The sequence below is a fragment of the Acanthopagrus latus genome, chromosome 23, assembly GCF_904848185.1.
Source record: "Acanthopagrus latus isolate v.2019 chromosome 23, fAcaLat1.1, whole genome shotgun sequence".
In the NCBI taxonomy this organism is placed as follows: domain Eukaryota; kingdom Metazoa; phylum Chordata; class Actinopteri; order Spariformes; family Sparidae; genus Acanthopagrus; species Acanthopagrus latus.
In genome coordinates this window covers 8,403,550-8,420,430 of record NC_051061.1, presented here as the reverse complement: position 1 = coordinate 8,420,430, position 16,881 = coordinate 8,403,550, and the positions used below count along the sequence as shown (strand labels likewise).

Below are 16,881 nucleotides of genomic sequence, written 5' to 3'. Positions count from 1 at the left end.
TTCTGTTTGAGTTTATTTGGAAGTCAGTTTTGGAATCGGTCACAAGAGTACTATGTCACAGTTGAACCATGTGGACCATTAAGGCAAAAAAAAGTTGCATTTCAGCATTCAGGAAATTACCACTGTGATCAACGTGCTGACTCTGAGCATCTGGTGCATCCAGCAGGTTAAGATAGAAGTTTTAAATTATTTTCAAAACCTTCTTTAATTGATATTTACCTTCAAATATTCACCCTATAAAAATTGACATTCATAAGGACCACATGGGCACAGTCAAAAACGATTAGCTGCTTCCTTTGAAAACTGGAAACAACACACAATTTTAAAGATGAATCTGAAGGATGAATGTTTATTTATATCAGATAATGACATACAATGCATCTGAAGTAAGAAAACATTGACAGTTTTGTCTTATCAAACCACATGATTGCTGTTTAATTTAGCACTGTCTTTATCAATAAAAGAACACTTTTGGAATTTAGGTGTTGAACTGTCAAAACAAAATGTTCTGGATTGATAAAAGTAGCCTCGATGTTCATGGTTAGATGAACACGATGAACTGACGAGGAGTATGAACATCATCGCAATCTCTGTCACATACGCTTAGAAGCTCATCTGTTTGTGTCCAAACAACTTGTCTTATCTGCCCAGTGTTTCCTGTTCTGGTACATTTAGTTGATGGGCAGTCATTCAAGAATTCCTTTCCCACTGCAGTTATTATTTATGTGTGTGCTGTGCTGAAAAACACAGCAGAGGAGCAGGATTTGCACTGGAGGCCTGCAACAGTTTGATGCGGCAGATAAAGAACAGTCCTGCTGATCGGTCACCGTTCGATTGCATGTAACTGTAGAAGAATGTGGTTTGACTGGGAAGCTACCACGGTCCAGTCATGTGACCAGGAACACATACAAAAAGAACATGCACATCATCAAAGCAAAAGATACCTTTAGTGTAGTGTCGTGCGAGTGTGTTTACCTACATACAGTGTTTTCACAATCCCCATTCACAGACTTGCACACACAGATGAGTCAGCTGAGTATATGATAACAACATGGTACATGACTAAGTGATAAACAGAAAGGGAAAACTGAAAGAAGGCCGTCTGGGCAAATCAGGACACAACTGTTACTTCCTGAATAAATATCATCTTAAATTGATCGATAAAGATGTTAAAGGGTGCATTTGACATATTTCTGTCTATAATAGGACAATAAGGTTATTATTATAATTATCACAATAAGTATAAATAAGTATAAACTTTTTTATGGAAAATGCCGCAGAAACTCAACATGATTGTGCATCCAAATTAGAATTCACGACAAATGTTGTGTCCACACATTCTCTGGCTCATCTCATTTTTCCTATGTTGTGATGTCATCACAGGGCGAGGAGATCTTTCTGGACATGTTTGAAGATGAGTACAGGAGCATGACGGTTAGTTGGCCTCCATTGTCACATTTGGTTTTTTTTCTCCTCGATAAATGAAACATGACTTGCCTGAGTATATCGATGTGTTTGTGGTGTTGCTTATGTCTGTCTGACGTGTGTATGTTTGCAGAGTAAACCGCTGAATGTGGAGTATCTGATGATGGATGCCTCAGTGCTGCTGCCACCCACCGGTACCCCTCTGACGGGTATCGATTTTGTCAAAAGACTTCCCTGTGGGGACGTGGAGAAGACGCGCAGGGTGCGTCCAAACACAAGCCAGGGGCTCTCAAGTTGTTAGATTGGGATTTTACCTTATGAGATCGACATTTACTTCACAATGATATGTTGAAGTAGAAAACCTGTCTCTTGGCAGGCTAAACAATAGCTGACATTTTAAAATACCTGTGTAATATCACTGTAATACTAAACTGGAGGTTTACCTTGTGTTACATTTTTTTGGTTTGAAGCTCTGCCAAAAACAACATGTTTTGCCACAATTTGCGGAATGGCAGCACTCCAAAGTTCAGATAGATTAAACATAATGGCCTCATTCTGACAGGGATACAAACATTGTATGATTGATGTCAATGCCTGTTTCGTGTAGGATTGTCATTCTTTTGTTCTGTCATTGATATGCTGTAGCTGTTGGCTTCAGGCAGGAACGTTGAACATAACAACTCTAACCACTCTGTCCGCAGGCGATCCGTGTGTTCTTCATGCTGAGGTCCTTATCGCTTCAGCTTCAGGAGGAACCTGAGACACAGTTGCCTCTGACCAGACCTGAAGACCTCATAAAGACAGATGACGTGTTAGACCTCAGTGAGAGACACACACACACGCACACACACACGCACAGGCAGGGATGTGCTTTATATGAGGCAACCACAGGCTGCAAGAACGCTCATGTGCTTTTTTATTTATAATTTTTAGTCTTAGTCCAACTTCAGTTTGGACAAGGACAGCATGAAAGACTAAATTTAAGTCAAATTAGTGACATAAAAGTAGAATCTAACAGAAGGAATGGAAAGAGGATCACAGTGCAAGAGCAATAGAAAACTCTTACAACTATGACCACATCTATAGTGTGCAATCTGCTGCAAAGACCCTCAGTCAATCTGTGGGATGAATATCTGCAGATTCTTTACAAAGCTTAGATACATGCACATGCAAACATTTACAACCACAACGATGCAGAGACGAGTGTACAGACTTACACACAGCATGTACTCATACAGGTTCCCACACACTGAGATAACCTGTGCAGTGTTCTCCTTCTGTACACAGGTGTGTAGATGTGATGGAAACTTTCACGTGGTTAGTTTCTGCCTTGCAGGATATCACAAGTACGTTTGCACCATAATGTGAACAGGAGCGATGGTGCCTTCACACAGTGCACAAAATTTGCAAATCTGTACAGCTTTTTTTTTTTTTTTTTTTTTGGCACACATTTTAGGCCGCTGAAGTTGTAACTACGTTTAACAGATGTGTATATGCATCTGTGTAACCGTCACAACCTCACAGCACTCCGATTCCCAGTAACTGAAGCCAAGCTGCATCTCAGCTACCAACCTAAGAAGCGTTGTTGAAGCGTGAGAGTTTTTAGTTATGGTATTATATGGTATTTTAAAATCAATTTTACACACATTGGTTATGTATTAAAGGATTTCTCAGTTTTATTTCCCTAATATTATCAACAAATCTCACAAGGCAACCAATACTTTAATTAATTCTACTTGCTAGGATTGCTTGTGTAGCCAAAGTCTATATGTACAGTATGTAGCATATGTTATATATGCTTAAATTTCATTAATCTGGGGAATGTAGAGCAGCAGCAGAAGATGTCTTTGTTCGGCCTGTTGTCCTAACCTTTAAATCTTCACGTGACTGAAATAAAGATTTCCTGTCTACAAAACATCTCTGAGCTCAGGGAAAATATAAAACTTGACTGTTTCCTAAGAACTCCAGATAACGTCATCTTGGAACAGATGTTGGACGCACAACCTTCTCTTAATGTGCCTTAAATCATAACTGTTAATTAATTCTGCCTAGTTATAGTGTGACTCTGCCAAGTACTGGTGACCACCCAAGAGCAAGATGGAATAAGCGGCATCATTGTCTCCGCTGAGTCTCTGTGGAGTAAAGTTACAGTAACATGATTAGCAGATCACATCCAAAAGCATGCAGGTTAGATAAACTAGTGACTTGTCAAGGTGTGTCAGCCAGTGACCCTGCACTGGATGAGCGGGTATAGACTGTGGAAATCCATGCACAGATGACACATTTATATTAGTGTTATAATTTGTTTATTATGATGGTATACAACTTAATGATAATGAAGGAAAGAATACAATATAGGCCATAGCAGTTCACTCATGGCTTCTTCAGCTAAACCCCTTTCATACTGGACAAAAAACCCCACTAACATTCGCTAGTATCCAGCTTTTGTCTTCAATGTGAATGTGTATAATGGGCATTTATGCTGCATTGTAATGTGCTCTTTCACTGCCTGATCATAACTGCACATGTGCAACTCTTAAGGAAGTTGAGTAAGAAGCGAGATCTGTCTTATACAGAATTTTAGTGAGTAAGACATTTCAAAACCTGTTTTAACATCCTCTGGATCAAGTTTGATGAGGTATAACATCAAATACTATCCTTTTTTTCACGGCGTGTTGGTAATGATGTGGGAGAAAAACGTCTCCAGGAGACGCGAAAAAGTCCAATGCTTATTTTTAGTAGGTTTACTCAGTTTTTAAAACAAAACTTGCATATTTCGTGCTAATTTTAGTGTAAAACTGGTATTGGAGATAGACAGGAAGTCTACCTCTCATTTGAAATGAGCCTATTCTGTTTTACATTTCAAGTTTACCTTAATAAACAGAACGTCTCAGAGAGAGAGAGAGAGAGAAAGAGAGAGAGAAAGAGAGAGAGAGAGAGAGAAAGAGAGAGAGAGAGAGAGAGAGAGAGAGAGAGAGAGAGAAAGAGAGAGAGAGATATCTTTTCACTACATATTCCCTAGATCAGATAGTAAATCATACAGTATCTATGAATTGTATCTTATGATGCAAGTAAAGAAAAGCCTTTCTCCTCATCTGTTCATTCTGTTTTCTTCTCCTCTGTCACTCTTTCACTCTGTTACTCTGTATTTGCACCGGTTCTGTCATTGATATATCATTCATCTACTGTATTCATCAGTAATATGACTGCAAGGATGACAATTTAAGAAACTTTCTGTAAAATCTAATATAACTTGCACCACTTTTTTTTTTCTTGTCTTTTTATCTTATTTACGATATCAGATTATTCAGATGGCGTTGGTGTACCATTTTAAATCACTTCTTAGAAGAACAGATGAAGAGAAGAGTTCATTGTAAATTCCACTGAGTTGTTTACTTAGCAGTGATGACTGTACCGGCTGTGGCAAATGTTGGTAGTCGCAGCCTTTAAGAGTTATCATATCATCTGTGATGACTGAGCTGCAGATTCGGGGCTTTTTGGAAACACTTTTGCTGAATTATTAATAATGTTAACCTGAACGGATCAAAGCAGTGATACAGCAGCGTGCCCTCAGATCCTTCATGCTTTCTGATTTGATTTGTTATCCCCTGTTGAGATCTGTTAAGTGTCTGTATTAGAATATCAACAATATCATTTTTCCACTCATTTTTGTGTGGAACAGCTAATCTGATATCTACAGCTGACCTGGTTTTGAAAGACTTTCCTCTCTTGGGATGACTGTATTTATGTGGTAGAGGTCTACTTTCATTTTTCCCAAAGCCTGGTGAGGAAAACGCACCCCAAAGTTCTCTTTATTCCCCTCTTTTGGGTTGAGGGTGGGTGATCTCAAGAAATCCTTTGACAGACGGATGGAAACACACCTGTCGAAACCAAATGTCTCCCCGCCAGCCTCGCTTTCAAATCCAACTCAGAGGTTGAAACTGTGACTGTTTTCAGGATCCTAAATGTCTGTTGATAGAGGCTGTGGCAGATTTGGGTAAAGATAGCCTATAAGAGCTATTATATCAGGTTTGACTTTCATTCCAGTAAGTTTTTATCTCAAAGTTCTTTTGATCAATCTCTGAGTGTCTTAAAGTTAGTAAGTAAGGCAATCTGTCTTGCATTAAACTCCATCCATGTAAAGTTTAAAAAAAACCAAACAATTCTGTTGTAGGGTTTTCTGTCAGTGTCACTTTCATTTAAACTAGGTGGCTGACTAAGAACACACTCTTACAGGGTAAGTGTGGCAAGTTTGAGGGTTTTTCCTCATGGCTTTGGGAAGTTAAACCTGCAATCTTCCAACCACAGAAACAAATTTTCTGACCATTAGGCTGTCACCACCTCCATTTCACCACAACCTCTGGCGATTGGTTGATGTCTGTACCTGTACCTGTACCTGGAGTAGTTTTCTTGTGGTTGCAGAGATGGTCTTGCAAGTGATTGAGTGACTGATGTTGCATTTCTCACTACAGGAAGTTGTACCTTGTCCTGACTAACAGGAGCATGCCAAGACATGAATTCACATTGATAGTGTTAACATGGAAGTTCTGCAGTTGGATGTGGAGTGCAGCAGTGGAGTTTCGTATTTTGTGATTGATTTAGATCATGGACTTATTTATTGTGCTCTCTTAAAAAGGTGAATGCCTCGTTAGACTTTGTTTGGCTGTTTGTTTGTTGTTTTTGCCTTGTTTATGGTTCTTGTAGGTATTTGGAAGTGAAATATCACTGTTGTTGGAAAAGTAAATTCTGAAGAATCTGAAAATTTTGGGGTATATTTCTAAAGAACACAGAACTCGAGTGTGACCAGTTTTCTCTTGAGGAGATATGAGGCTGGAAACTAAACTTGAGTCACTTGATTTTAACCGCACGAGTGAGTACAGTCACACTATTGCCTACCTTCAGTATTGTTAATGCAGCCTGGCAGGATAATTGGGGACGCTTGATAGCTCAAGTGAGTGCTTACGGGGACAGGGAGTGTTACACAAAGAGTTGAGACTTGCAGCTGCGCACAGCACTGTCTGGTAGGATGTTAAAAAAAAAAAAAAAAGACTGATGAAAAGAACCACACTTCTGAAGAATTTGGGCAATAAATAGCATCGGCAGCACATCTGCTAAATGATTAATCATGGCGAAACTGGCCTGATGTCATCACATGTCACAGAAGCACATCCTTCAGACACAAAACCAATCATTATAGTTGCTTAATCACCAATATTTATTTTCTTCTGAATGTCTGTCTTCTGAAATGAGCTGAGTGTATACTTGGAAACATGCTGTACCTCATGAAACTAAATCTTTCATAGAAAGGTCCTTCCCTGTTTGAAAGTACTTTCAAAACAAGGTCAGAGGTTGAAACTGTGATTCCAGAAATGCTACTGGATAGAGTTGACTTGTCATCTATTGAATGACGTTTTTGACTGAGCAGCTTGACCTCTGTAATCAGAAGTTAAGTAGAAATTGGGGGTGGGAGGGTTCTTTCCCAGCTGGTCCGGGGATTCAAACCATCAAACTTCCCCTCATGTCTCTGACCAGTTGTCTGTCAGCCTAGGTGCTGCCAGAGTAAATCGGGGACTACCTCTCCAGCTGCAGGTGCTTTTCACCATTCACCGTGTCAGTGGGTAAAACCGAGCTCCTGGCAACCCCCGAGTGTCTGTTACAGAGAAAATCATTACCGGACGTGTATGATTGAAACTACAGACCACTGTGTGTTCATCAGCAGCTGTCTGGCCTCAAGAAAAACACCAAAAATTGGGAAAAAAATAATAAGTTCTGCCAGAGCAAACATACTAACTGAATAAGGTTACTCGAGGAAATGGATCCAGTCAATTTGTAATGCACCCCATTAGTCACACAAGTCTAATGATGAGTTGGTCAGAGTTCTTGAGAATAGAAATCAAGGAACCAGAGAGCAAGAATGTTTTACACTGGAAGAGACATGAGTGAGACAAGAGAAAGAGAAGTTTATCAGAAGGTTGTGCGTCAGTGTGGTGTTACTAGTTTACATCTAGAGCCAGTGAGGGTGGGTGATCTTTTAAACCAAAACCAGTGGTGTCAAATCAGGTCAGCATTAGTTCCACATTTCATGTTTGCTTTGCAGTGCTACACTGCAGTTAAGCTGATCATGTGTGGGCTTACTGTTTGTCATCACCCTAGACATGTGGGAGAAATATGGACTTCTTTGTCCTTTCAAGTGTTAAATCAGTCTGTCGCTGCTGTATCAATATGTGTGTGTGTGTGTGGACACAATAGTCAAAACTGGGGTGGAAACAAATAAACAAATGATTAAGTAACACACAAATCTACAATATAAAAGGAACAATGGGGGGGATAGAAATAGGTTAAGGAGATGCTGTCTAAGATAATTGAGTTATAACTGTCAGGTGCTTGTAGCTGATATATTAACATAAGTACATTCACTTATTTCTGTATGTCTGTATGTACATACCCACCTACATATTCCCATATATATAACCACATAGATGCTTGTAGACATACGCGTATACTGTATTCATACTCATACCAACGCACCTATATACTCATATCTGGTAAGCCTGTCTTTTACAGTCCCTTAATTACCAGGTATTTACCTGCTAAATTCATGGTAACACAAAAGTAAGGTAATTACAATGGTCATAAGAAAGTATAGTTTCCTGTCATCCATACTCCGACTTTTCTCTTCCATATTCCGTATTTTATGAGTCATGCTCTCCATTAATTTTAATTCTTGAGTCATACTTTTCTGTTTTCTTAAATTTGGAGGGTTTGTTTTCCCACCATTTTCAAGATTCTGAGTGGGTGTTTTTCATCTTGACTGAGAACAGCTAGAGGTCTTCCCAGTATGACATATGTTGCCGTTAAAATATACACACTCTTCTATCAACATAAACGTATAACCAATATATAACACTTTGCATTAATAGAAGATACATAAATAATTTGCATTACTATCACCACAATTCATCACTGAGAACCTGATCTTTTATATTCAGAAATGATTTGGGGTTCAAGAAGTATCTCATTATTTATTTTACAAGCATATTCCTTCCAAGCGGATTGGTAGATTTGTAAATTTCATTAAACACCTGTTTCGATTCTTCTTTTTTTTTGTTGTTGTTTGTATTCCCAACTCTTCTTTCCAGTCTTTCGTCACAATGTTGGTTGTCAGTTCTTGTTTATCTTATAGATTTTGCCAGATTTTATAACCAGTAACGCCAGTAGCCATGTTGGGTGTTGCACCGATGTTTTTCTTAAGAAGATGAATCATTGTTTTCATTCGTAACTTAAAGCAGAAGTGGGCTGTAGAAGCTTTAGCATTGTCATTCTATGTGGTTTATATGACTCATTAAACGTTCCCTTAATGTAACCATGACTAACTGTGTGTCTGTGGGTGTGGCTCAAAACTCACCTTCACCCCTTGCATTGCATTATCAACTGGGATCATTGATCATTATTTTAACATTGGTATTTCCTGGTCGAACTGAAGGAATCCCTAAAAGCAGAAAGAAGGGTTGTTGTACGACAGATGTATTAAAGTCTATGGGAGATGCATGCAGAAACACACTAAAACCCAACATATCTATGTCGATTATCTTCAGAAGATTTTTTTTTGTTTTTTTACGATCGATGCGTTGTTTTTTCTTTGCCTTTGTGTAGCAATGGCTCTTATACACAGATTGATTGAAGACTTGTCAAAGATAATCAAGTCGGAATAGCCCTGTTTTGTCATAATATTCAATAATTTGGAAAGTGATAGAAGTTGTATACCGTAGATATGTTGGGTTTTGGAGAGTTTCTCCATGTATGTCCCATGGACTTAAATACACACTTAAATACACCACAGTCGGGCGGCAAAGCAAGACTTGGTGACGTGATGACCCGCGTGATGACCCGCCATCTTTTTTTCAGGTTTATTGGTTGTACACATGCTGTTCATAAATGTATTGGTGCTTCGGCTTCAAACTTGGCACACAGGCGTTCCATCAAGCTGTCAGCTTGCCATGTATCCCGGCATGCTATATGCAGCGAAACAGCTGATTCCCCTGGACAGTGAATGAGTGTGAATTTTGTTGCCAGTCAGTTTGTGTGCATTGGGGCTGAGCCATAATCTATATCATCCACCAACGTGTGTTTGCGGAAGAGTCATTGTTATTATCAATGACTTTGTCATAAATACTGTACAGATTCATTCATATGTCACAGTGACAATTATAAAACATTGCACAGTGTTTCACACCATCACTCATTATGTCTTTACAAATGCACAACCACAGTATTCCTAATGTTGCGACTCCATGCAGTGAAAGAAATTCTGTTCTCTTTAATTTAAATGCTGTTGTGCAATAAGAAAATGATGGTCGTTGCATGTCTGCAGGACTCTGTACTACCACTACTGTATGTCTAATAAGTGTTTTACATGATTGCCTCAATAAAGTGGACAAGTCTATCATAGAGCCTGTTGGAAAATAACAAAAAGCTGTTATTGTCAATTTGCAGAATACAAAGAAATTGGGATTGCTGCTCCTGATCAGTGCAATAAAGGAAGACACAAATACTGATATAAAACATCTGTATATAAAAATTCACAGGACCAATAACAGCCACAATATACAAACATCTACAGCCAAATAAAAGGTAGAAAACAATACAATACTAGAATAAAATCTAGAATAAGAAAATAAATAAATACAACTCAATATTCATTTGAACATTTGTGTTATTGCACCTGAATTGCTGTAGTATTTTGAATGTAGTTGTTGGATAATTAAAACTGTGATCCACAGCAATAAATGTGGAAAAAAAAAATTTGCAGAATAGATGTTACTGCACAGGAGATTAAATGGGATATTGCACAATGTGGATGTGTTTCACAACATGGATGTATTTTGCATGGAAACATGTTATGTAAGTTATTGCTCAGTGGAAGACAGATTGATGCACATGGGGGTCACTCACTAGTTGTTTGGGTTTACAGTTAAAAACAAAAAACTTCTTCAAACGTGTGATTCTCCATACATTCTGCTCAGGTATATTATTATGCTGTCATTATATAGTAAATCCAGGTTAAATTGTGTAACTGATGTAACCGGTTAAAACTGTATGGAAACAAAGGTCTTAAAAGGTATTAAATATAACTTCAGGATTCCTGCATATATGCTGTAACATGCTACATGAAGATGGTGGACATCATAAACATTATACCTGGTATACAACAACACGTTAACAGTGTCATTTTGAACATGATAGCATTCAGGTGTTAGCATTTAGCTCAAAGCACTACTGTGTCGATGCAGCAACTTACATCTGTGGTCTGCTTCCATTAGAGGATAGGCCAACAAGACTATTTTACATTGCTTACATCACTAACTAATTATTCCAGTTATGCAAACTGAATATCTCATATGTTTAAATGCAGAACATTTGGTCCTAAAAGGTGATACTGCATTTCCTTAAGGTCACAAATGTACCTGTGACACATATTCAGTCAAACCTGGACTTGAATGACTCAGCGGTGCATTGACATTGTCATTTCTCTTTCAGATAACAGTGACCTCATAGCCTGTATGGTGGTCAGTAAAGATGGCGGCCAGGCCCAGAGATTCCTCGCCGTAGATGTGTACCAGATGAGTCTGGTGGAACCGGAAACCAAACGGCTCGGATGGGGTGTCGTCAAGTTTGCCGGCCTTCTGCAAGTAAGAGAAAAGTGTTGTGTTCATATCTGTTCAGCTGTCCTCTGTGCTAAAAGTGTTCAGTCATTAAAATCAAGGATTTTTTTTTTTATCATTCTGTTATTTCTCGGTTGTACTTCTTCCTCACACACGCTTTGTTTTTTTTAATTTCCTTTGTTATTTGCGACGATTCATCCAGGCTTCACTGTTCCTTACATGCCTTCGTTAGTGTTTCTTCTTTCTTTGTGCGATTCCTTGTTTTTCTCTTTCTTAGATTTCTTGTTCCTTGTTTTTCTTCCTCTTTCTCTTCTATTGTTTTTTTCCCTTCTTCTTTTATCGGGTGTTTATTTCTGTTGTTTCCTGAGTGCTTCATATCATTTTCCAGGGAAGATATGCTAGAAATATACCATGAGAGAGAGAGCATACAATATCATATTGGTATGTTAATGAGTATAGGCATGTTTGGTCATGCTGTGTGTTTACGTTAAACCTGTCTTTGGGTGTGAACCAAAGTAATGATACTTTGATTCATTCTCAGATGTATTTGAGAAGCTTTGGTGCCATTTTGTTTTGTTTCAGCCAAAGTTTCAGCTGCGTGTCTTTGTTTTAGTTTCAGTTTTAGTTTACTGTAATTACACTGATTCTAAACCAACAGAGAAGAGTCTGCCTGTTTCCCAAGTGTTGAATATGTAATGTTGAGATGCAAATCATATTATTTGTCTCAAGAATTCAGCAGCTTTCTTGCTTCTGTTTATTTGCTCCAGACGCAAATTCAGAGCATGCACTACTAAAGCTTCTATTTGATATATTTGTATGTTTTCAATACATGGAGCACAAACAGGCTTAAACTTTAATTTATCTATGCAAAACTTAAATTAAGCTTTTATACCTCATTGCAAAAAAAAAAACAAAACAACAACAACAAAAATCTGATATACATTTTTGCTAATTTATATTATTTTAATTAGTTTTGTTATGAGACGATACCATCAATATTTCGTTTTTCTTACAAGGTGTTGTTTTTATTTAGTTTTAACCTGAGTCAAATTTTTTCACTGTTTGTTTTAGTTTAAGCTGTAGCTTAGCACTTTCCCTGGTGTGAACTTGTGAAAAAAAGCTAATTTAGGGTCCATTTATCTGTCGTCTCTCACTTTGTATCTATTTGTATCTCATTCAGTTATCCTTTAATTTATTCTGTATTTATTTTTTGTTAGTTTTGTCTTTTTTAAAATCTTTTTCCCACTGTTTTCTTCTTATTCATTTTCTCTGTTTTCCTCCTCTCTCTTCACATCTCTGTCTCTCCCCGTTGCTGTCAAGTCTCTCTAACCCACGCTTTGTTCCCTCTCTCAACAGGACATGCAGGTTTCTGGCGTTGAGGACGACAGCAGAGCACTGAACATCGTCATCCACAAGCCCAGCTCCAACCCCCATGCCAAGCCCCTGCCCATCCTGCAGGCCAACTTCATCTTCGCTGACCACATCCGCTGCATCATCGCCAAGCAGAGGCTGGCCAAGGGTCGCATCCAGGCCCGACGCATGAAAATGCAGAGGATTGCAGGTTAGAGGAGCAGAAAGGCTTTTAAGGCTCTCGTCCACACTTTATTGGTCAGAATTCCCCATTTCCCTTTTGCACAGAGGAGCAGGGTGTCCGGTCTTTTACTCACAGTGGCTGAAAGTGTTTCAAAGTAGTTACAGTAGTTTTTACAAGAAATCGCATGAAATGTTGAACAGAAAGCAATGACTAAAACACTTTAAAACAGAAGTATTCATCACTGTGCAGCTAGCACTGCTTTTACCTCATCTTTAGCAAGTCTTCAACAAAATGATCAAGCCCCCATAGATTAAAAGAATTATGAAAAAGGGAAAATCTATATATTTGATTATTACTACTAATCGTGAAACTACTGTCCGACAGAAGTGTTGGTTAACCTCTTTATTTAGAGCGTCTTTTTAGTTCTCTGAATCAGACAATGTCCTTCCTCTCTTGTCCTTTAAATCTTATTATTCACGCACATGTAACTTCTAAAATATCGCTTCCACCATATTCTCTACTTATATAGTTAGTTTCATGTCTTGTATCTTTTTCTTGCTATTCTGTCATCCATGATAGTTCCTCTGTTTTCAACCACAGCTTAACATGTACTCATTCATTCTTCAACTGACCGAAAAAGCTGGTTCTTCCTTATGTGTATTCACTGACAGACGTATGGATTTACCCATCAGCCACTTGGACTTCCCCTCCAGATGGTCTCATTCTGTAGAATTGCACACAAAAGTATTGACACGATATTTGCTGAATTGGCAACATTTTAAAGTCGAGAGGATGTGAGTCCTGTCAAAATAACGGCTGCTAACAGAAAAGCTGTTACACGCACATACGCATTTTTTAGGCAATCATAGTTAGGACAAATATGAAGGTAAACACTTCTCTCTGTCAGAGTTGCTCTATGAAAGTTTTGGACTTGAGAGAGTGAGATTACAGAAAAACACTAAATTCAAAGTTTGATTCTGTGGTGGTGCTGTGTTTGTCTCCCTCTCACACTCTCCACTCCACTCTGTACGCAGCTCTGTTGGACCTCCCTGTGCAGCCCAGTGCAACAGAGGTGTTGGGTTTCGGCCAGACAGCCAACGCTTCACCCAGCGGCCTGCCTTTCCGGTTCTACGAGCAGTCGAGACGGGCGCCCAACGACCCCACCGCCAATAGATCAGTCTTCGCCTCTGTGGATAAAGTACCAGGTGACCAGAGTCCACTCCCTATACATACTGCTTCAGCCTTCAGTGTTGACAAACACTGGATACTTTATGAGAAATATAATACAAGTCAATGAAGGGACAGGTAATTGTAATTTTAATCATTTTCTGAATCTTGTAAAAGATACGTTTCAGAAAGCTGTGTGACCCTCAGAACAAATTGCGGTCTAATATCAGTGGAAATGGGTTTTATGATTTAATCTTCAGTGTGGAAGTGTAACAGTGAGTCAGACTTATGTCTATCAGGAGACTTAGATCAGAGGTTTTGTGCAGAAATAGAACTCCACAACTGATCTTGCTTCTGATTGTGAAATTCATGCATTTTCTTTAAAATGAAATACCGTACAATATAGTGTTATCTGAGGCATACTTTACTTTTTTCCCCTGTGTCTGTTCCTCCTAGACTATTACCCACAGGTTCATATTACCTGCTGCAGTTCTGAATAGGAGGCCTTGTTGGACTCAGCAAGGGGAAATACATTTAAAAAAATGTGAAGGTCCTGAAATCCTTTAGATTTATCAGTGTGACTATGATAACAAGCTTCTATTAAGGCCCCCACACACCGCCCAGACGTCCAACTGCCTTATCTGACCACTCTCCGATCCACTCAGTTGCCTCTTGTCTGACCCGTTCGGCAGAAAAGTTGCATTGAAACACACTGCTTCAACGTGCTGCCTACTCCACAGTAGTGTGTACGTTCTGCGCTTGCACAAGATGCAATAAGCGGGTGGTGCTCGTGTTGTGAATTGTAAACGAGGCTTATGCACGCAACTCTCTTTACTTTTGATCAAAACGAAACTTAACTATTTCAGATAAAAACGGCTGCATACTAAACATGCAGCAAGCACAAATTAATTTGTCCTGAACGGACATAACAGCTAGTCTCGTGCCAGTACTGCAAAACATGAAAACATGAAAACGTGAAAACAAGAAATGACGGAACGGAGTGCATAAAAAACAAAGCGCACAGAGTATTCCGCCCCTCCCACACACTGCGCTGATTCGATGGTACACCACCAATCAGAGAATCCAATGGCTCAGACGTCCGACAGCCCTCCTCCTCAGACTTTGCATGCTCAGTGGGAGCCAACATCCACGCGGCTGTGAAAGCTTCCGACGCAGCTGAATACACAAACATATTTGTTCCCAACGTCGTCCGATTCTCTCCAAACATTTCAGGTGTCCAACGGTTGGTCCGGTGTGTTCCTGCCTTTAGAGACAACATTTACTAAATATGTTTAGAAAAACACAATGCTTGTGTTGTCCTTCATAGTGACACTGAGTAATGTTTATGTGCTTTGGGTAAAAACTTTTTTTTAGACTATAAAGCAGGTGTGGTATAAATTAATCAAAATGCTCAATCCACTGAAAAATGTACTCAGTCCATTTTCAGAAACTGTGCTTTCAAACAAGTTGTCTGGACTTCCATAAGGTTATGATGTCACAACTGTACAGCCACTGTCCTCAGCACAGCCATGGTTGCAAAAATACCAGCAGAGATGATGCAGAAACTCAGTGGTGCCTGAACAGACCTGCGAAAGCTGCTAATCATGGCAGCCTGGGCTTTTCAGAACGAGGGCCACAAGAAAAGGGAAGAGATGAATAGAGGTGCTGCAGCAGTGGACTAGATGTATGAGAAAAAAAGTTTTTGAGCATTAAAACATTTAGATAAAAGAATGCAGCTGAAAATGAGCAGAAAACGGGACCTGTGAAAACCTTTTGAGCACATCTTTCTCTCAAAATTAAGCACATTTAAGAACACGCAAGAACAAGAAATAAAATGCATTTGTGTGTATATACTGTGTGCCACACAATAATCCAGACTTGTGACTTTATTATGTGTTTTCTTGTACGTCAGTCGTTGTAAAAACCCTTGAAATGGGTCACTCATCATCTGAAAGCGGGGTAGATATGGGCCGAATGAAATGGTAACACATGGGTGTGTCTCTCTGCGTGTGTCTGTGTCCATGTGCGCCATCTCCAGGTTTCGCAGTGGCTCACTGCGTGTCGCAGCACAGTCCCTCGCCCCTCTCCTCCCCCTCACCTCCCTCCAGTGGGAGTGGGAGCACAGGAAGATGTGACTCTGTTACTGCGAGCACTATATCAGCCCAGAGCCCCACAGGTAGCGCTCACACAGCATGCATAAACACACACATGGAGAAGCACAGACGCCACATTATAACGTCATAGCAGACGGCAGAGTAACTGTCATGAGTGGACTAGCTCTTCATGGCACTGAGGTGTGTTTAACACAGTGTATCTGCGCTGTACATCACACACACGTCTTTTACACATTGAGCTTTGGGTGTAACTATGGTACAGCCACGTATATATTTACAGACACACCCACACACCACATAAACCAAATAGTTTCCAGCGGTGTCAGTTGAGCTGTTGGTATATAAGAAGTAGACACAGGAGCGAATGAGTGTCTCTGTGCTTCCTCTACCACAGGGTCATATAGAATGTCAGTTTGTGTTCTGTTCTTTGTGAATGTAAATAATGACATTCTATCCTCCAGAGAACCTGTTAAACTACTCAGATGTACATCATGTGGTGCAATTATATTCCTGATTCCATGGCTCAGGGTGACACATTCTTTTGTTTTGACAATCATTTTCACCTTTGCTCTACTGAAGCAGAGCAGGTAAAAGTTTGACCTGTGCAGATGAGAATTTATGAAAGTGGAGTATCTGATTGATGTAGCTGAACCCAAGGACTCTAATATTATTTCATTTTAAGAATGACACACTTACTGAGCAGCTTTATGTGGTTGATGAGCTGTTAAACTTTCTTTTTTTTTTTTAACATAATGACACAAATATGACTAAATGTTGCAGATAAGCTGTTCAGTTCCCCAGACGAACTTTACTTTATGTTTGAGTGCCTCTGTATGTACTCTGAGTGTTCGATACACTTTCTGAATGGCTTCATAACTACAGCTAATGTTCTTGTTGTAAACAGCATTGCTGGAAAGAAGCTTTGTTTTAAAACCAAAAGAATATTCCACTGAGACAAGACATTTTAAATTAACCAGCA

General features: G+C 39.3%; 1 protein-coding gene and 2 long non-coding RNA genes across 7 annotated transcripts in view; 1 reads left to right on the top strand and 2 right to left on the bottom strand.

Annotated features, from left to right (window-relative positions):
- The window catches only part of clec16a (C-type lectin domain containing 16A), a 42,497-nt gene that overhangs the window by 21,094 nt on the left and 4,522 nt on the right, over positions 1 to 16,881 (top strand). For 4 of the 5 annotated variants that reach the window (XM_037087775.1, XM_037087776.1, XM_037087777.1 and 1 more), the window contains 7 exons: positions 1,384 to 1,434; positions 1,559 to 1,687; positions 2,127 to 2,247; positions 10,963 to 11,114; positions 12,444 to 12,648; positions 13,656 to 13,826; positions 15,827 to 15,964. In XM_037087775.1, coding sequence (XP_036943670.1) covers positions 1,384 to 1,434; positions 1,559 to 1,687; positions 2,127 to 2,247; positions 10,963 to 11,114; positions 12,444 to 12,648; positions 13,656 to 13,826; positions 15,827 to 15,964 — 967 coding nt within the window. The remainder of the gene's footprint in view (positions 1 to 1,383; positions 1,435 to 1,558; positions 1,688 to 2,126; positions 2,248 to 10,962; positions 11,115 to 12,443; positions 12,649 to 13,655; positions 13,827 to 15,826; positions 15,965 to 16,881) is intronic. The other variant, XM_037087778.1, reaches the window with a different exon arrangement.
- LOC119013344 lies at positions 11,129 to 13,766 on the bottom strand. The gene is made up of 3 exons (XR_005072732.1): positions 13,631 to 13,766; positions 13,254 to 13,345; positions 11,129 to 11,485 (listed from the first exon to the last, which is right to left on the bottom strand). It is a non-coding gene; the product is annotated as an uncharacterized LOC119013344 (long non-coding RNA).
- LOC119013345 lies at positions 14,817 to 15,817 on the bottom strand. Its single transcript, XR_005072733.1, has 2 exons — positions 15,375 to 15,817; positions 14,817 to 15,052 (listed from the first exon to the last, which is right to left on the bottom strand). It is a non-coding gene; the product is annotated as an uncharacterized LOC119013345 (long non-coding RNA).